This window comes from Malurus melanocephalus, unplaced genomic scaffold (genome assembly GCF_030028575.1).
Source record: "Malurus melanocephalus ecotype Western Australia unplaced genomic scaffold, MMel_1.1 scaffold_12, whole genome shotgun sequence".
Lineage (NCBI taxonomy): Eukaryota > Metazoa > Chordata > Aves > Passeriformes > Maluridae > Malurus > Malurus melanocephalus.
In genome coordinates, this window is record NW_026623244.1 from 2645395 (window position 1) to 2666059 (window position 20665).

Genomic DNA, 20665 nt, shown 5'->3' on the forward strand with positions numbered 1-20665 from the left:
CACTCTGCTCTCAGCTGCCCATCCTATCCCTTCCTACCCCATCCCACTGGCCTGGCAATGGCTCCAGCAGAGGGGCTGAGTGCAGGGTGYGGGGCTGGGGTGATGCTGGAGCACTGCCTGCTCCACTTGTAGGCTGGGGGAACAACAGGATCGGAGCTGCTGAGCAGCCACGGGTCATTAGAGCATCCTGGCCCCTGCACACTGCTGGGAGAGCCCTGGCTGAACTCTGGAGCAGGGGAGCTCCAGCTAATTAGTCATTAATTGCTCCAGAAAGGAAACGAGCCAACCMAACCTCTGTATGCCTGTAGCAGAGTGACCTGTGGGCCCTGGGACATGGCCAGGCTGCACATSACTGAGAAATGGCTGAGGGCTCATGTGTCACAGCAGAGCTGGAGAGGCAGCCCAGCGCAGTGGGTGTCCATCTCCCAGCAGCCTCCCCAGCCCATTTCTGCCCCCACGGGACTCCTGGGAGCTCCCAGCCTCTGGCAGCAGCTTGGCAAGGCTAAGCTGTGCTGCAGAGAGCGGCAAGCCCAGCTCATTTAATCTATTCAATTGGATTCAATTTCCAGCCACATGATTCAATTAGCCCTGGAGGGACAGTGTGGAGAGCAGAGGCTGCAGAGCATGGCCCAGCCCGTGCTCCAGCAGCTGCCAAACTGGGAAAGGGCAGCACAAGAYCCTGTGCTTGTTCTGGCCCTCAGGGATGTGCTGAGATGTGGGGAGCTCCAGGGGAACCCCATTCTGTCCAGGGGAGCAGGGGCTCCTCTGGGCACAAGCTGCTGGTCCTGAGTGCTGTGTGGGCAGCTCCTCTGTAGGGCAGAGGCTGTAGGGCACCATCTTGAGCATCYCTCTGCAGTCAGTGACAGCCCTGAGGGGTGACAGCCACGCTGCATCAGATCTGAGGCCTGCATCCCTCAGAACCTGCCAGGGTGGCCCGAAGAAGCTTTAGAAAGACAAAAGCAGGTGAGCAAAAGGTGCACCCTATCCTGTGGGTGCTGTACACRATCAGGGCTTTGCTATTACCTGCTCCTGTCAGCCCCAAAGAACACACTAAACACCACGTGGAGCTGCCAGCCTGTGCAGGAAAGACCCAGCTCCTGAGGAGCTTGAGTCTGAATGAAAAGTGGGACCTGTAAGAGCTAAGGAAAGAGATCAAAAATCACAGTGGTACCTACAAAACAACTTTTAGTAACTCCCTCCAAAGTTAAGCTCAAATTCAATACTTTTCCAGAATTCGGTCATTATTTTGTGAAATATTTGTCTCCCTGAAGCTTCTGCATAATTTAAAGGCAGCAATCTGATTTTCCCCCACACTCCCCAAGCMTTAGAAACAGCTCTTGCAATAACAGACAGAGTTATGAATTAGATATAACAAAATACACTCTCCTGCTCAGATCAGATACGGGGAAGTCTGAGGCCGTCAGACACGTCCTGAAGCTGAACGTTAAGACTTAAATGACTTCCTGTTCAGCTCGAGCTGCCCTCAAAACACAGATAGTAGTAGGGTGTTTAACAAAGCAAGCAAATGTGTAGCAGAAATCTGTGAGCAGGAGTTTGCTGACACCAGCAGCAGAAAGCATCACACCACGCACAGGCAGGTCCCTGCAACCCTCACTCATGGATTCCTCAGTGCCAGCCCCAGGGACACGTAAGAGGACGAGGGATGCTGACTACTGGGTGGTACCTGCAGACTGGACCAAGCACAAAGCATCGCTGTGCAACACCACAACCTCCCTCTGCACAGGCAGGAAGAGCCCAAGGGCAGGTGACAGCCCTGCTGCAGCCAGTGTGCCACCAAATGGTGACAGGACCACCCCCACAACCACCCCACTCTCCCTCCTGTGAAGGACAAACACTGCAYACTCCAGACAGGTGGGGCTCTGCTATTTATTGAGCTCTAGGTTTGTATATACATCCATTTACAGTGCTTGGTTCAGTGACAGTGTGACAAGAGGGCATGTGTCACAGTATTCCCCAGCTCAGACTTGGATGAGGGCTGGCTCARGAGCTGATCTCACTCACAGCCTGGGCTTCTATGATCATCCCAGCAAGGRAGCATCCTCAGGGAGACAAGACTAYYGATGGCTGAGCCCAGAGTGAGAAGCTGGAAATTCCAGAGGTTGCCGAGTCAGAAGCAGACTCAGACTCATCCCAAACTCTCTCATGCAGGTGTCTAGGCTCAGCCTAAATGGGAACATTGAACAGGAGGCATGGGGACAGCTGTATGTCTCAATGCTCTGACAGTCACAATGCTGGGGCTGCTCCTCAAGTTCCCTTGAGAAGGAACTCCCCCTCAGAGGTGAGGTCCCACCCTCTTTCCCCCAGACAAGCACCATGTGCTGCAAACAACTGCTCATTTTCCACTGGAGAAGCTGCCTCCTCTACATGCCCTGGCCTGTTCTCARGCAGTGATTTCATGCAGCCTGCTTGCTCTCCTAAGCACTGTCCCTCTGACACATGCACATTTCCATACACTTGTATGGCAGAAAGCAAATAAGTGTCTGGCTTAGCTGTTAAAAGCCAGACAATTCCCTGCTGAGGAATAGTATCTTCTGCTGAGAGAAGCCAGTGCTTCCAAGGAAAACATAGGGACTTCATCTGGTGTTGTGCCCAGTGGGTGGCCAAGGACACAGCTTTCAGTTTCCCATGCTCATAGCAGGTAAGATGAAACATTAACACAATTAACGCACATTAGCATGAAAAAACRTTGCCTAAAAATGGTAGTAAACGAGCATGACATCCACATTACTCACACTAACCTACAAGGCTAAGAGTAGGATCAGGCACTTTAAAAAAAAACACCTGTTTTCTATGGGGGGGGGGGGGGGAAAAGTGGATCTGGGATGTAAATAACTTCTCTGTTCAGTCCACCAAGTCAGGCCAGATCCTAACATCATAACATCACTGCTGGGAGCTGAAAATGCATGAGCAGGGAACAGATGTGGAACGGGTGTTTAATGCTGCATAGTCCTGAGCTGGGAGCCTGACACAGCACTGAACAGGCTCTGCCAGACCTGAAACAGCGGCTCTGGAGCACAAAGGTCTGCCTGTGCCCCACAGCATCACCTACAGCTCTTCCTTAGGAAGCCCTCAGCAGACCGTGGTTGTAAGTCGCTTGGTGAGGACAGGAGAGCGAGAAAAGTGACATCACTGCTTCTCCAGATGCATTTTAACTGTGTGCTACACACAAGGGAAAAGCTGGAGCCTTCTTCATTCACGAAGGTCACCAGGCACCTGCAAACRTGTGCAAGGCAGACGTTCCTGTGAGGAAGAGGAGGATTGTCACAAAGCGGTCTCTGATGGGCAACAAGGTGAGTGGAGAGAAGGAGTCAGCCTGTCCTCTGCCCCRTTAAAACTAAATATCTAAAAATGTCCCTCTACCTTAGAAACAGCAGATGAGCTGGGGCTGCTGTAAGCAATAGTGACCCCAAGSAGAGCTGGTCTCCAGTAACAAAGTGCTCTGTTTGATGACCAATACTGGCCCACAATGGACTCCATAAGCCAACAGATTTGGAGGCAAACTTTCCCCTTCTCCARAAATCTGATGGCTTGGTTGAAGTGACACCTTCTGACATCAGGAGTCAGCAGTGAGCAAGGCCTGCTCCTTGGGGAAACTGTTGTATAATCCAAAGCCATTCCCAGTGGGATGGCAGTGGATTTGACTTACATTACAGGAGGACACAYTGACCCAGGCTGACAGAAAAGAACAGCCCTCAGCTGGGATCAGAGAGCTTTCCCCGTAGAGCAGGTGAGCAATCTCTACCCAGAACAGTTTCACACAGCTGGGCTGGTTTTATTATTTCAGTCGTGAGCTCTCCCCAGCTCTGCTACAAAGGTTTCCAGTGCATCTTCCCTGAGGCTGTGGAGGGACTCTCTCATTGCTACGTCACAGGAACGGCTGCCCACTCCCATGGCACCTTAAAAAAAATTGCTTCCTCCTCAGCATGCCAATCACCTCTCCTCAGCCCAAGTTCTGTTGAAACTCAGTCCTTTGGGATCAAACACACAGCAGCAAGGCGTTCCCCTAMAAGAAACACAGTCCCTTGGGCAGGCAGGAGGCAAGGGGTGACCGGCTGCAGAGCTGGAGTGTCCCTGCCCACACGGGCCCGTCCGTCTCTGCTCAGCCGGCGCAGCRGCAGCGTCCTCCTTCAAGAGATTGTAGAGAATTCCTTCAGCAGCAGCTCCTGGCTCAGCGTGTTGAAAGCAAGGTTCTTCCTCACATTGATGCTGATGGACCGAACCTGACAGAAACAAAACGACATGTTTTAGCCACGGGACTCTTCCTGGCTCCTGGTGAGCCTGGTGGTTTTGACACTGCTGACCTCCATGCTCAGCRTGAAGCTGTTTTGCATTTACAGCTCCACAGAAATCACTGCAGCAAGCTCTAAGACTGCAGCCTAGCAAGGAAATACTGAGGTTCAGCCCTTTTTTGGAAAAAAGGGAATGTCTATGGTGACATCCCAGCAAGGAGAGTGAATTCCCAAGGAGACAGGGATGGGAGAAGATGCTCTATGTGGATGCATGAGTTATGATGTGTTTCCTGTTCTGGGGCAAAGAGATGGGGGAAATGAACACTCCCAGGCTGCAGCTCAAAGATCATACTCTAYCAGTGCCCACTGAAGTGCCAGCCAACGTTTCCTGGATTAATGCAGTGCCATGSCCTCTGTCCTGCTCCAGAACCCACAGGGCCAAAGATACACATTGAAGGCAAGGACAGAGGCCATGCCACTGTGCTGTAAACACAAATTATCACCCAGGCTGGCAGAAATCCTTGGGTTCAGAGCCAGCTGTGTGTATTCTGAGAGCCTTACACATGCAGCTGGCTCACTGACTGTCTCCAGAGAACAGACACCTTCATCCCTCAATGACACCCAGACTTCAGGTCACCCASAGAACACAAAGAAGAGCTGGGCAGCCCCACTGACAGCAGCTTCCCTTCCCCCCTCGTGCCTGCAGACTCATTGGCCAAACACRCAGGCCCCAGACTGGGCTCAGTCTCAGCTGCACTTGGCAACGAGAAAACAAAGTCAAACATCATCTGTGTCAGCGACTGTGCAGCAGTGACAGAAAGCAAAACTGACACAAGCTCATCCAAACAACAGGATTACAGTTCCAGAGACTCGGAGCCTGTGATAATAAGGTTGTTGCTGACCTGGTTAGTGTTTTGTGCTTTATAAAAGCACTGGGGGAAGAATTATACAGATGCATAATGAGGAATCCAACACTGGGGGCTGGAAGAAAACATATATATGCATACTGCTGAGGGTCCCACTTGCTGCCCTGGTGAGAAAAAGAGAGGGAAAGGGCAGAAAGCTCCCAAAGGTGGAACATGCAAGAGAGGGAAGGAAATCAAAACTTGGAAGGTTAACAGGGGAAGCTGTGAAATGAACCCAGTGAACCCCATTGCTGCACCCTAACAAACTGAGCATGCCAGCAAAGACATCTATGCTTAAAGACAAAGTACTTTAGTTTTATGTCACCTGCAGAAACCACAAACTCCTCTTCATCACGGTGCTTGGCAGAGACCCCATGYATCTTTGTTCCCTTGGAGCACAACCTCACCTTTCTTCTTAGTTGTCTTTTGACTCTGTCCTCAAATAGTTTGGGACCATATCTTGCAAGACAACCACAGGTTGCACTGCAAGTGGTCTCCAGAACACTGGCTGGCACTGGGCTGTCTTGCTGCCAGGAGACAGGAATCCCACTGACAGGATTTGGTCCCAATCCTACCAAGTGCTCCCACACCAGTGATCCAGTCAGTTCTTACAGGAAGGAAAGAACGTGGGGAATCCTCTGCCCTGGGGAATGTGACTGCCTGCAGAAAAGGGGCAAATGCTGCAAGCAGTGTAAGCCTGTATCCTTACTCTGACKAAAAGCATTTCTAGTTCTGGGTCCCAGCAACAGAGAGAACCAGGAATGAGCTCCTGGCCTTGGGGACTGCTGCCAGGGACCAGGCACCAGCACTAGAAGATTCTCAGCTTGTATATACATCAAGGTGTCCAAGAAAGTCTCCACAAGTCCAGAAAGGGACGCTGGAATGGCACAATGAGAACACAGGGTTCAGCAGAAATTGTAACTATAGGGTAGAGCACAAGAAATTAATTAGCCTGATTAGTTTGCAAAGAGAAGGAGGACTAGAGCAAACACACTCCATTATGTAAAATGAGGTCAGAAAGAGAACAGTGAGTAATATTTATCTGGCTCTCCAGGGACAGGGCAAGAAATACTCAGCCTAATTTAAGACAAAGAAGATTTAAACAGGAAAAGAGGAAATACTTTTGAAACCTATGGACTATGAAGCTGTGGAGTAGCTCACCTACAGCTACTGTGGAGCTAGCTTCATTTAAAGACAGCTTTGGGTTTCTAGAGGCACTTCAGACACAAATTTTGGCCAAGAGCAGTCTGGATGGACATAGCTCTACCTTAACACAAGTTGGAGAGCAGAGTGAATGAAATCATGCAAGAGTGACGTTTACACAAATCTTTGCCCAGCGTTTCTTCTGCTGTGAGAAATCAGGCAGCCTGAACCAACCTGCTTAGAAGGTAAGAATAGCTCAAATTGGTATTAAATCAAGTTATCTCCAGCACCAGGGCTCAGCACAGGGAGCCAGAGCTCATCTCCCTTTTGGAGCTGGAAGACCAGACAGTGACACAGGGAGGTGTCAGTCTGTAATATGGATAAACCTTCCTGTAGTCTATATAAGCTACTGCATGAGGACACACCCCAGGACTCCTCCTAGCTCATGGTGCAGTGGGCAGTCCAGGACTGGCTACCAGCCTGGAATTTACCAGATCACTCTAGACTGGCTTACACAACGGCCCCAAAACCACAGAAATTAAGGTCAGAGCTTTAATATTCATTCTGCAAGGAAGTAGAAACAGAGCACATCCTCTCTTGCTTCTCTATGGAGTTTCCTGAAGCATCAGGGCCAGAAAAGCTTTTAAATAGTTTTCTTACTATTAGCCCACAAACTTTGAAGAAATGGGAAATGCTGACATCATCTGGAAAGGGATAAGCAATGAAAAAATGGATGAAGCAATGGCATTAACCACAGAGAGAAAACATGATTCAGCTCTAGTTTTGTGCCATCAGAGCTGGAAGTGAGCAAGGTTATACTGACACTTCTATTTCACAGCAGGTATCATCAATTAAACCTATTTCTAATCAACAAGCAGCCCTTAAATTATTTGTACAATGGGAGGAAGGTTTACACTGACTACTACACTTAATTAAAAGTCAAATTAAAATAATTTCCCYTGTAGAAATCAATCCCTAATCAGACTATGTTGAGACTGATGAAGCCTATCCAACTGCAAAGACAGTGAATGTTTTGGAAAGATGCTGAAATCTCTTTCCACACAGTCCTCCAGCTGCATTGTGAGGGACCAAAAGCTAATATCCAAACCATTCATTCTATCAAAGCAGCACRGATCTCAAATGACATCCCTGAGGCTTCAAAGGAAAAGAAATAAAAAGTGTTAGAAAACTTCCTAACTTCCTTCCTTCAGTCCCTCAAAGGCAGCACAACATGCTAAAAAACCCAGTTGATAAAACAATCTGCACCTCACCTTCCACCACAATGTGGGTGCAGTATCGCAGCCTTTGAAAACCTCTTTGTAAAGGGAATGGGAGAAGAAAGCAGATTTTTATTTGGGATTAGCAAGAAAGAGCAGCACTGAGGCAAAGCAAGAGAAGTGAAGCAGTGCATTAGCAAAGCAGGTCAAAAGAGTGAGAACAAGATTTCTAAGCATAAAGGAGCCCACAGAATGGCTTGGGGAAGCTTCTGCTCACCTACTTAATAGGAGCAAAGAGAGATAAAAAGGTAGCTGAAAAGCAGAATGTCTCCTGTGTGTCATTCCCCACCCAAGAAGGGTTTGCTTTGATGCATTCACAGATAGTAATCAGAAAACCTGGTAGAATCTGGAAAGAATTATTTGCAAACAGATCCTTTTCACGAAGACCTGATAGGACTGATGTGAATTTGGAAACCTGYAGTTCACCACCACCCTGCTCCTTTGGTACAGCCTACAAAGAGAACTGCAGCAACTTCCCTCTGCCCCCTCCATGAAATCCTGCAAACCTCAGAGGTYAAACACAAAGCACTGGGTAGGGGGGGAGGGTATTATCCAAGCTGAAGACTCAGAAGCTTCACAAAAAGAAARCAAGTACCTGGTTTGAAGAGGCTATGGGGAGGACAGGGCAGATTAGGGCCTTTTTGATGAATTGTTTGAACAATTAATAAAGCCATCAGTTACTGTGCACCTATAGAGAAAAACAGAGCGAGGAGGCCGGGAGGCCAACTGGATTTGCTGGAGACAAATCATAACGTATCAGGTTCATTTCCCGCTGTGTTGAGGGAAAGGCTTAATGGAATGCAGGGGATTTTCTGTAGCTGTGAGTAAAGAACATTTAATAGGGTCCCAATTCTCAGGGCATCTAGAGATGTGGATTAAACAGATTCACAACTGGGTCAAATCAGCACATTTATACAGTAATTATTCAGGCTTTCATATGCTCTTGAGGAGAGGGTCTCGGGGGTACCAGGATGGACAATTTTCAGAAGGGAGTTGATGGGCTAGTTATGATAAACAGATTCTTAAATGATACAAAATTGGGATTTTGAAAAAAAAGTAAATTGGTCAAGGAAGAAAATAATTTTAGCTGAAGTGTTTTGTGGCTGTGATGATCATAGAACTGAGAATGTCATTTTAATCAATTGGCAAGAGCTTCTGCCAGRCCAAGTGGAAAGTGGGACATGCAGGAAACAGAGCAGTCATGTGGCCAAGAGGCTGAGGAAGGAGACTCTGGCTAAGGGTGGGAGCCCTTGGGACAGAACAGATGACAACACAAACAGGAATGTGCTTTGTTTCCAGGGTACAGTAATAGAAGAAGCCTGTGTCACAGGAAAGCTGTGGTCAAATTTCTTTGCATGTATTCCAGGAAAACTATATCAAACAGCAGGCCAGAGAGACAAAACAGGCACAAAAGAACACAGAAAAACAGCACAGAAGCAATTGCAAGTGGGTTTGCCCATATACTACCCAATGTCAGGGTTGGCATGACCCCAAAAGAGAGTTAAAAGCATTCTGCAAAAGTTAACAAAACCAATTCAGGTGCTTATTCTGGAGCAGAGCAGACRAGAGGGATGTACAACATGCCCAAACTCATGGAGACTCGTGACAGAGTGGGCAGGCATCAATTACTCATCAATCAGCAGGGACAGAGCTGGGAGAAAGAATCAGTTCTCAGACTGATGGAGAAGGCTGCCAAAGTTAGAGATCCCTCCCTTTGCTGAAGCTGTAATGATTCAGCAGTGAGGTTTCCCTCAGACACCAGCCACTAGAGAAACACTGCCTCCATGCTCATGTGGCTGTTGGACAAGAAAAGTTCCATCAGGGCTCTCTGGAGCAGGGTAAGCAAGCTGGCCTGCTGAAGAATTATAACTACCAACCTGAATTATTTAGACTCATATTTGTCTTTGCTCTATACTTTTTGTGGGGTGTCCTACCATCAGTCCTCTCATGCAGATGGAGACATTTCTGGGGAAAAAGTCTTCTGTTTTTTTGCTTGGGAACCCTATTTTGTGAGCATTGGAGGAAAGCAATGAGCAGGAACRTGTTTCACCAGCATCACATGTTCTGCTCAGTCCCAAGCTTCATGGTCCCCTTAACAAAACCAAAAAAGCAAAGTTGCTCTGTGTGATAAACCCCAGGTGGGAGCAGCCAGCTCAGTCAGCTTCTCCCTATATAAATTTATCACTACAAAGCACARCAAATCCCCATAGCAAATAGGATAGAGACCATCTGACCAGTGCTGGCCCAAGCAGCCTGGAGGTTCCTCTTCAGCCACACAGGGAGCTCCAGGGAGATCTCAGGTCTGTTCAGATGTTCAGTGTCTGTCCAGATCCTGCKCCTGCCCCCTCTTTGGAGGCAGTCCAAAGGCTGCTCAGCTGTACTCCAAATGCCACTGCCCAGGCCATGAGCAAAGGCTCTGAAAGAGGCTGTTGACAGTGCAGAGTCAAGGCAGCTTACCAGCTCTTTGAAGAAGGCAGCCTCCTTATGCTGCTCTGAGTAGCGCTCGTACTGGTCCAGTCCGTCCTGCAGCTTCAGGGTCAGCGTGTCGTAGTTGGACCGTACCACTTCCAAAACCTGCCAGAGACAGCCAAACACAGCACAGCAATCAGTATCCATGGATCCCTCAGCACCACAGGAGCAAGGCTGAGATAGATCATAGCTCTGGCACCTGTTTTCACAACATAGATGGCTTYAACAGCCAATATTTGGCTCATGAATAACTGCATGGAGGTGGGCACTGAAGTCTTTCTAATGCCAGCAAGGAACAATCCTGAAATTTACAGAATTTCTTCATTCATGAGAATGGCAGGTGGAACCTATATCCATGACAGCAGCAGTTTCCTGTCATCAGTAGACATTAATAAATCAAGCAGCTAATTACCACATGTACACCCAGATAGGACACAGTAAGCACTGTACAAACACTGTTTGCCCAACCCCACGGTCCTTCCAAGGTTAGTTTGGCCAGCACACTTCCCTCCTGGCTCGTGAATCACCATTCACAGCCTGCTAAATCACCAGCTYCGACAGCTGCTCATGTCAGCTTCCATACAGAGCACGGCATGTCTCTCCTGATGGGAACAAGCTTCTGACAGGCACTGGAGAACACCAGCCTTGGTATGGACTCTGCTTTTAGAAACAGATTAAGGACATGAATCCAGGTCTTCCTGCCCAGGAGATACTTTACTATCAGCATTCACTGAACCAAAGCACTTCCAGCTTTTATTACTGCCCTACTCCGCTCCCAGCATTGGGCTGCACTTGCAAGTTCATGGTTACATATCCTTGTCCTATTGAACTATTCATTTTCCTAACTAGGGAACACCAAGAGGGACTCCCACAATGATTTTTAGCTTTAAAGCATTGCATGGACTAACATAYTCCTGAAAGCATTTGTGAGTTGGTTAGTGACAATAATCTTCCTACAAGGAACAATAGAACTCAGCACTCATGGGCAAGCATATGCCTGAAATGCAAGAACATTTTTCCTTAGGCTGTTGCCATTTGCTCTGAGAGCTTAGCAAGAGTATCAACATCTGAGGTTTGCACTACAATAGTCCCTGCTTACGACAAGCCCCAGCCAGGAGGACTGCAAAGGAAAAGGACTCTGTTCCAAGGCATCACAACTCAGAAAAGGTCCTAAGAAGGGCATTGCAGAGGATTTAAGACAACAGCGACCAGAACAACAAGGAGCTCTTGCACTTCTCCTCTTGTACTCCCAACAATGTAAACACTACTCTCAACCACCCCTTTAGGCAGCTGGCAGCTTCTGCCCTTTACAGGACTGAATCTTATCCTGACATCCTTTATTCCAAGAAATCTAAACTTGCTCAGGGTTCCTTCAAAAGCTTATTTCCCCCAAACTCAGCATGTGGCAGTGGTGCACAGAGACACTGCAGGGCCTGAGATGGCTGAAGCCACAGGAAAACATCCAAATGAGGACTGGGGGCAAAAATGGGGTTCCAAAAGTGGTTCCCAGGTGAGATGGTCACACAGCAGTCTCTGCAGCTCAGATGTCCTCCAGCATTGCAGAGGCAAGCTAAGGATAGGCATAAGCATTTAGACTTKAAGGTCTCAGAGGCCTTTTCCAACTGCATTGATTCTGATTCTGCAAAGTTATTTAAGAACAGCTKGTCAGTGTCCTGCTGTTGCAAAGGYTCACAGCCTCCTCTCCAGGACTCATTTTCTAATGCTGTTTTGTTTGTTGGCTCCACTGGCAGAGAGAAAGAAACGGCTGCAATGACAGCCACCTCCAAATTCAGCCTGTCCTTCTTGTTCCTGTGTGCAGAAGCTGCAAGAAGTATTGCAGAGTCAAGAGCAGTGACGAAAAGAAGTCACCTGGGCACAGGAACAACTATCCACTAGGGAGGGAGTGTAATAGCATAATGCACCTTCTTCTGAGCAATAAAGTTCTGGCAGCTTGCTCCTGTCAATTGGAGGAAGSCAAATTGACCGAGACTAATAAGCTGCAGGGGAAGAACCTGGTTTGAAAGGTGAGGAGTTGAACAGGCTTCTCCAGCAGTAACTCAAGAGTGAAGGCATTTTATTCAGGGCTATCCCACTCCCCAGGAATTTTCCCTTGGGCTGCTCTTCACTCTCCTTGTATTCCCATACACACAAACATGCAAAGGTGTGATCAGTCAATGGATGTCCTTGTTTCTTCACAAAGAATCAGGATTCCTCCTTCCTAGCTCTGAGTAGCRATCTCTTCAGATGCTCAAGAGAGGYATCCTCTAATCATGGTGAAGAGAAGTAAACTCTGAGGGCATCAGTGAGCTCTGTAACCCGAGCTTTAAATCTGCTGTCTTGCACCACCTCTGAAAGGCAGCTAAGAAGTCTTGATACTTTRGGATGAGGACAGCAAAGGAGAAAGAGGCCCCAAAGTCTCTATTCTGTTACTTATCGTAATCTCTGCAGTGAACTTGAGATCAGCTTATCCCTTAGCTACGTATTTCGTTGGCTTCCACTCCTTATCTCCTTTAATTACAAAATACAACTTAAAAAGAAAGGGTAAGTTAAAAATAAACAGCTTTTCCCCACTGCCTAATAATTTCCCTTTCTTGCTGCTGCTGAGAAAAAATGCTACGTGGGATCTGAGATGAACCCACTCACAGATCATTTCAACTTCATACCTTGTAATGGATAGAAACTATTACTGAGATTAGGACCTGCCATCCTTGAGACAATTTCATCTGCTCTTTAAGATGCAGTTGCCAGACAGAGGACAGGTCAAAGAGCAGCAGAAGGAATTAAGAATATCTAACATGAAGGTTTCAAAGGCATCAACTTCCTACACAGATGACAAAAAACTCACATCCTCTGTGTAACRGAAGACTGTGTGTTAGCAGTCTTTGTCCTTCTTGCACGTTGCTTTGACTTTTGCTCAGGAAAACTACGGCAGGAAGAACTGCCTTTTTCCTTAAATGCACAAGATCTTTATCTGCACCTTTCTGTCAGATACAAAAGAACTAGAGCAATTTAATTTTGAGATTAAAGCATTTCTCCTTCAAGGTCTTGTTCAACGCATTTTTCTTAGAAGCCTCTTGTCTAGAAAACATGAATTCCATGTTGGTCAAGTATGAATAACTTAAAGGAAGGGACTTTCAGCTGGACTCTTCCCAACAGATTTTAAATAGTCATTTACATCTTTACAATCTCACAAGAARCCAGAAAAACACCAGTTTTAGTGTCAGGCAAGGATAGAGAAAATCGGACTGTAGATGAACTYCAAGGAGCTTGATGTGACATCCCTGAGATTGCAAGGATAAACATGCAGGGGAAGCTTTTTTCTTTTTTTTTAAATGGTTTACCGGATTTTTACAGTGGGGAAAAAAMCCTAATGGAGTCACAATCTAAAACTCTTTTTGTAGGTTAGCTTAGGGGGATCAGTGYCTTAAAAAGGCAGTATGACAGAAGCGAGCAACTCAGACATGGTCAATACAACGAGAGTGAAGGCTGCTGAATTCCCTTCCTGCAGTTACCTGTATCAGCCCCAGAGGCTACATTCGCTCATTTATTCCACTGCAACAAACCAGAACTCAGTGGAGCTGMACCACTGTAATTTAAAGATAATTTGCCACCAAATTAACCCCCTGCCCCACCACTCACTCACTGACTGCTTTCCAGAAGTTCCAGAGAAATGTCAGCGATTCAGGTCCCTGTATGYGTGACCCCAAACCAACTTTTCAGGAGCTGCTCTGAACAGCAAGTGCTTTCTATGGCATTCAGATTTCATCTTCCTCCTGCAGCTAAAACTTCCTTCATGCCCCATAAAACTCTCCTTCCCCAGCAACACCAACAACCTGTGAGTAGAGGCATCCCTTCAGGAACATGGTAGGARGTCTGGCTCTCAAAGGAGGCACTGATGTGCAGCTCAGCTCTCTGCCACACCCCACCCATGCCATGCCAGGTCACTGCACCCAGAGGAACAAGACTATTTMATWGAGTTTGTGGTTCCTTAGTTTGTTSCATCCACCAGCTCACTGCAAACTGGATGGACAGCCTTGGYTGGCTGGATCAATGGCYTCTTGTGGACACRAGYTCTGAATCTATTTCCCCCAGAACAAATTGCCCCTGCCCTGAAAYGTTCAGCATTCACAACAGACCATCATTTTGCTGTACCAGTCACTACACACCGACTTCTTCCTGACTGCACCAGAGCTGCTCCCTCTAACTGATCCTCAATAAGAACCAACATACTGCACTCCCCCAGGAGTGATCAAACCTCCTGGAACAGCCTGTCCTGGGGACACACAGGGATTACACACAGCAGCCTCCTATCCCCATGGTGCCCAGGAGAACACAGCCACTGTTAGCAGCAAAGCCACAGGGGGAGCTGCAACAGCAATAAAACCTAATGGGCAACACRCAGCACTAGGGTTCATCTATCTGGCAGACGTCATTTGCTTCATTGCTTAGTAACTTTTTAACCTGCAGAATCTTTCATCATCTGCAGCTGCAGTCTCTGCCTTACTGGAACACRAAATTAGAGAGCACCAGCAATTCACAGCACCCAGCAAAGGACCCRGCAGTGGGTAGATTCCAGGAAGCATGCACAGGTAATGACAGAAAAATAAAAGGAAAAACAGAAGCAAGAACAAATCAAGGTCTCTACACTGTCTTTTTAATCAGCACAGGAAAGCACAAGAATGCAATCAGTCAGCATCACCAGAACCTCACTAAAGCCTCTCTGTGCCCATAAGACAGTCATTAACTACCATGACACAGGAGCAGCTGGAATAGCACTGATTGAAGGCTCTCACATCAAGCRAAAGGCAAAAAACCACCCCAACAATGCCCAGGTTAAAATGCTCTTGTCCCCTTCCACTGCTCACACTGCTGGGATGGGGTGAGGCTCTCCAGGTCAGGGTTAGTGAACCCTCACAGGGCACAAAAGCCACAGGGTCTGTCCCACCTGTCCCACACCAGATAGAACAGCCACTCTGTGGGGCACGTAATGCCAACCTCTCATCAGCATTACTGCACAGTATGGCACAGGAAGCGAGGGCAGCCAAATATGCCTTCTGTCCTCCCTGCAGAGGTGGTGGAGAGCTTGTCACTACCTATGTACCACACACAGAGAGAATTCTGGCAGTCCCACCTCCCAAACCTGGGCAAAGCCCAAAACACCACAAGCAAACTCAGCAGTCTGTCCTCTCAGTTCACAGGGTGGAGGGTGTAGGAAGAGGCACTARGGCTTTCCTATTCCAGTAGAAATGTATATTTTACACTGCAATCCTCAAACTGGCTTGTTTATTCCAGGTTTAGTACAAATCTTCCCCTTTTTCTCCCTCCCTAATCTCCACAACAACTCACAGTCCCTGAGTGTTTCTCCTCATGAATTYAACTGAATAGCAACATTTCTCATTGTAATGAAAAGGCTGCTGACACCTGRACTACAAAGAGGCTATTGCCTCTCCATAATAAAGTGCTGGATAATTGACATCAATTTTACAGTAGTAACTTCTAATTAATATGGAAAAYGATTTTTTTTTCCAAGTGCCATCACACTTTTCACACAGCAACTTTAAAGTTGCTGATGCAGGCTGGAGTCTTTGTTGAAATTAATCCCCAGAAGCACCACAGACAAAGAACATAACTAAATAATTAGAAGTTAAATAAAAACACACACACACAGCTGCCACATTTCCCAACAGACTCTGCCCAAACCCCAGCTGCACTCATCTCCTTCTCCCTTTCCTCTGTCACTGTCTGCAGSAGCCAAGTTCAGAGAGAGGCTCCACTAAGGCTGCCAATGCTACACACACATGCTGGAAKCAGCTGCCGTTCACGCTGGCTTCCAGAAAAGCACCCATCCAGGTCTAGCAGCAGCACAGAGCTTTYGTCTGACCCAACACCACCCTAATTTGCAGCTATTCTGGAGCTAAATGCAGTGCTGATGCTTTAGCACCATTCCTCACCCCCACGCTGATCAAGCCATGACTATTAATCCCATGTTCATGAATGCTAAGACAAAGAGGAGGAGGATGTTGCTATGATAGTTTCACAACTCAGATTCCCAAGACATGCTGGTTGTACAGCACATATCCATGGATCTAGAGGATGKGGAGTGGGTCTGATGGGAAAGACAAAGATGTGGGCTGGAGGTTCAGGTGTAATCATGCCACACACATGTAAGACTCACAACACATTGCCAATCCTGCAGATCTCCTGCATCCAGCAGCTGCAGCTTGTGCTACACGCAGTGCAGGACCCATGGCCCTCTCTTGCTGTGGGCTGAGCCCCCACCAGCTCACACATCTGTCATTCCCAGAACAGAAGSCATAATCTTTTCTGCCCTGAGTACGGGAAAATTTCCTGAAAGAATGATATTTTTCAAATACTAAAAAACATCAGCCAGATCAAAAGATTAAGTGAAAGCAAACAAGGGCAAATTTCCCCTCTGAGGTATGAAGCAGGATGCCACTGACACAGGATGYGTAGAAGCAGTCCTCAGGAATTATTTGGGACATGGAGAGTTAGACTTTCCTCATGTTTGGCTGGGCATGGAGCAGTTCACTGAACACAGCARGACTACCAGAAGTGACTGGCAGGGACAAAGGACAAACTAGCAGGCAGAGATGGTTCACTTCTATACATCTGCATTTGAGTGGTATCGAAATCCAGGCCTCCCCACTTCTCTACACAAGGCAAAAGGTTTTGATCGTACATTAAAGATTATCATTATTATTATTTTACTTAGCAACATCAAGGAGGGACATTTCACACCCCCTTTTCTCACCTCGGCAGAGCCAGTCTGTCAGGCTCAGATGATACAGAGTAGCTCAGATGTTTGTTCAATGATCTCACAGGGATCTGTGATCTTTAAAGGAACAAGCCTACAAAGGCAACAATTTCTATGCATGGAGTGTGAGGGTTTGGTTACAGTCTTTCTTTCTCCTCTGCCCACAGGTGCCTCTTYTAAAGATAAATAATTTATAAGCTCACTCAGAAAATTACTGTTGTTCTCTGAACTCTGCTAGCAGAAATGGCATCCTATTTTGGGACAACAGTGCTGCTCCAGAAATGTTTTAAGCCCACAATCCATTAGAAGTCTTAGGTGTTCAACCTTATTTGATGGTGGTGAAAAACACACTGATCCAACCAATCTGGAAATCACTCGGCTTTCTGAAACATCTCAAAGCCAAAACTGTTAYCCAGCTCCACCAATAAGTAACTGTAAATGTACAAAACAGTGCCCATTCCAAGCTCTCATGGGACAGGCATTCCAAAGAATCAACAGCTATTTTAATAAAGGGTGAGRCTGCAAATAAGGACAATGGCAAGTAACAAAGGAGAGGTATGGTCTCTGTGCACAGTTTGCAGGGAATTTAATTTGTAAGAGCTACAGACAAGCAGAACAGATTAATGTGGGATAAACCTGACGCTCCTGTAGCCATCACTAGGACTAGGTATTGCTRTGCTACAACACCCTCTGAGCTCCAGCTGTCAGGCAGCTGAAAACCTGCCCACCTCACCAGAAAGCCTGTGCCAGGAATGCTTTTCCTGCAGCGTATTTTCAAGAACTCACATCTATACACACAGACACACAACTCCCACACATGTTAAATGCACTTTGCTCAACCCATTCGGGTTTGGAGCACATGGAGTAAAAATGCATGTAGCCTCTCAYTGCTCTTTCTCAAGGCCAATCCACTTTTCCCTGTTTCAGAGATGGTCAGTGGGTTTATACTAATCTGCATATCCCACTTGGCACAAAGAACCTGGCAYTCTCTGTGGGACCCTGGGTGCTCATTCTCAGACTGCAGGGACAGGCTCTCCAGGGAAAATTAGAGAGGCAAYTCTGCACCATTCAAGAGAGAAAAACAGGTTCAGTGGGCTTCTGCCAAGGGAACAARCATCCATATACTGCACAATGCTGGCACTTTTAAAATCTAGGCAGGGAAAAAGAAGTCAAAGATCCTGAAACAAATTATCTTTAAATTATCAGTTAATAAAATAAGCAGTGTCCAGAGCAGACATTTAGATCTGCAAAGGGAGATACACCAGAAACCGAATGAGGCCCACTAAGCTTGCCTGTTTTTAGAAATTTTGTTGAGAAAGGCAGGCAGCATAAGAAAGGCCAGGATGATGGCAGGAGCATAAAACCCTGAGATAGATAGATTTGCTATTTTGGAGTTACAGCCCATTTTGGAGTTGTGAACCCTTATCTCCAGCTGGTGGCATTTATGAAAACATTTCTCACTGCTAGGTACGCAAGAGCACTTGCAATTCTGCCAAGGCTTGAAATGCACTGCAGATAGCTATGGACTGGACCGTTAATTTTTTTATTTCCCCGTTGTGCTCACAATTAACTTAAGTGCTGAAATGTGATGGGCTATTCCAAGAGAAGCTTTTTACCTACCAGCTGCATTCTCACAGAGCAGTAAATCAACTGCTGTCACCAAAATATCAGACAASAGGACAAGAGCATCCTTATGCTCACTGTTATCATTCATGTTACCCGTTCAGCCTAAGTGGCTAACCAGCATTCAGCAAATGAATGCTGTGATTTGTGTGCAACCTTTGGTGCAATTCTCTATTTACAGAAGACCTTGTCCTYCTGAACACACAGGAAAAAAATCACAGCAGTTCTTCAGTACCATTTAACTGATCAAAGCAAGACCAGTAACCTCGGTCCCCAAAACATGATAAAAGAGTTTTAAGTTGCAAACTGCTACTTCAGTTGAACCGAGAAGCCAACATGTACACAGTTGCAACAGAAATCAAAGACAGATATAAGAACCTTAAAAATGTTAGCTGAAGATTTTAAGAAAAGGTTTGAAAGAAAATCTTTCTAGGACCAGTAGCCAGAAAGCATCCTGGCAAATGCTGGAACTCAAATACACAGCTTTCAGCTGAGATTGCCTTGATGAAATGACAACAGGATACACCAGAGGAAACTCATTCCCAGTAAAGGAATTCAAATTTGCACAGAAGACAGTTAGCTCAGGAATAAGGCTGTCTAGAGAATAGATTACAGCACAATATGCAACAAAGCCCTTTCTGTTCAATCAAACCCAGGCAGAAGTAAGTGCACTGCTTCAGTTCGAAGAAACCAAAACCTAATTGTGCCCAAGTTAAAAACAATGGGGAGGCTTCTTCTGGTTATGGTCTAATCAAACACCTGCAGTCACATGAGGTTTCTGAACCACATCACCTGCTCAGGTTCACAGAAATCAGCAGAGAATCCAAGAGAGTTTGTGCCCCTCACACAGCCACCATAGACTTCTGTGGGATATAATGACTGCAGACTAACTTAGAAATAAAACCAAACCTCACCAGGACTCTGACTTGAAGATCAAGACAAATGAAAGGAGAACACAGACACTCCAAAAAGCTAAGGAGCTTGCCATGCATTTTGATTTTCTGTTTTGATCTTTTATAGCAACTAGCAAGCAAATGGCCTTTATGAATGTACAGYCCTGGGTCTGATGCTTGCTGAGAAAAAGTGGATGCTAATCTAGCTCACGACTTCTCTTTTTTTAAATGATCAGAAATCTTTTAAAACTTGGTTTGCACAGCATGAATAAATTTAATTAAAGGAAGCAGCAAAACTAAATACCAATATGCTGAAAAACTGGCCACAAACCAAGTGGATGCTGTATTTAAAGTAAGTCTAATCAATATAGGACATGCTAGAGAAAATCAGCTAGGACTGGGGAATGAAGGTACATGTTTGGAGAGGTAGAGGTTAGAAAGATCAGTTCCCTAGCTCCTACTTACATTTCAGCAATTAGTGGAAGTGATAAAAGGCAGTAATTCAGTGGCCTGAGGAGATGCAAGGAAGCCAAGAAAGAGGAAATACAAAGCTCACCTGCCTAACTGACTACAAGCGGAAAATGAACTGAAGTCTGTTCTCAGATGGGGAAAATAAAAACTTTTAAATACAAGCAAAAAGTTCTGGATTGTCAAGAAACCCACTGGGCCAATAACTGTTTGATTATTTGCACTATTTTGCAGTTTTACAGTGTATTTTATGAACTAAGGGCACTGGAATCAGTACACAAGATTTAAAACATGGGTTACCAGAGACTTACTCAGAGACAACACAGTTCTCCTTTATTTTTGTGTTCTCTCTAATAATTTCTAATTCTCTACTTGCCTTTATAACTACTGTTGAGTCTTGAGCCAACAGGCTTATCACAGTGACTCCAGGAGTCCTTTCCTGCATGACAATATCTAGCAGACTTTTCTACACTTTAATGATTCTGAGMGACTTACAAATTCAGTCTGCAAAAATGCGTTCTAAAGATAGAGCCCAAAAGAATTAGAAGATCTATAGTCAATTGGTTAGCTACAAATAGCTGTAGCTACAAATAGCTACAGAGGCTGTAGTAGCAGYACACTAAGCTAGCAAGCTAGTAAGGATGGTGGGCAATGCTTAGAAGTTCGTGTGACTCAAACCCATACAAAAGTTCTAGCCTAGCTCTTGAGGCTTTTGCAAATACGGAGTTGGAACAGACAGCTATAAGCTGCTGGATGATCCTTATAGACAGAAAATCCTGTRGTGAGAAGAAAACTTCAGCTGGAAAATGTCTGCTCTAAGGCTACAGTTCCAAAAGGGGTTTAAGTCAATCTGAGTGCAGGT

General features: G+C 46.2%; 1 protein-coding gene across 1 annotated transcript in view; it reads right to left on the minus strand.

The window, feature by feature from the left end:
- Window positions 1-1876: 1876 nt before the first annotated feature.
- Window positions 1877-20665, minus strand: part of ARMH3 (armadillo like helical domain containing 3) — a 121246-nt gene continuing 102457 nt past the window's right edge. Inside the window, exons 25-26 of the mRNA XM_057380288.1 lie at window positions 10033-10149; window positions 1877-4241 (exon numbers count right to left, since the gene is read on the minus strand). Of these exons, the coding sequence (XP_057236271.1) occupies window positions 4149-4241; window positions 10033-10149 (210 nt within the window). The 3' untranslated portion in view covers window positions 1877-4148. The remainder of the gene's footprint in view (window positions 4242-10032; window positions 10150-20665) is intronic.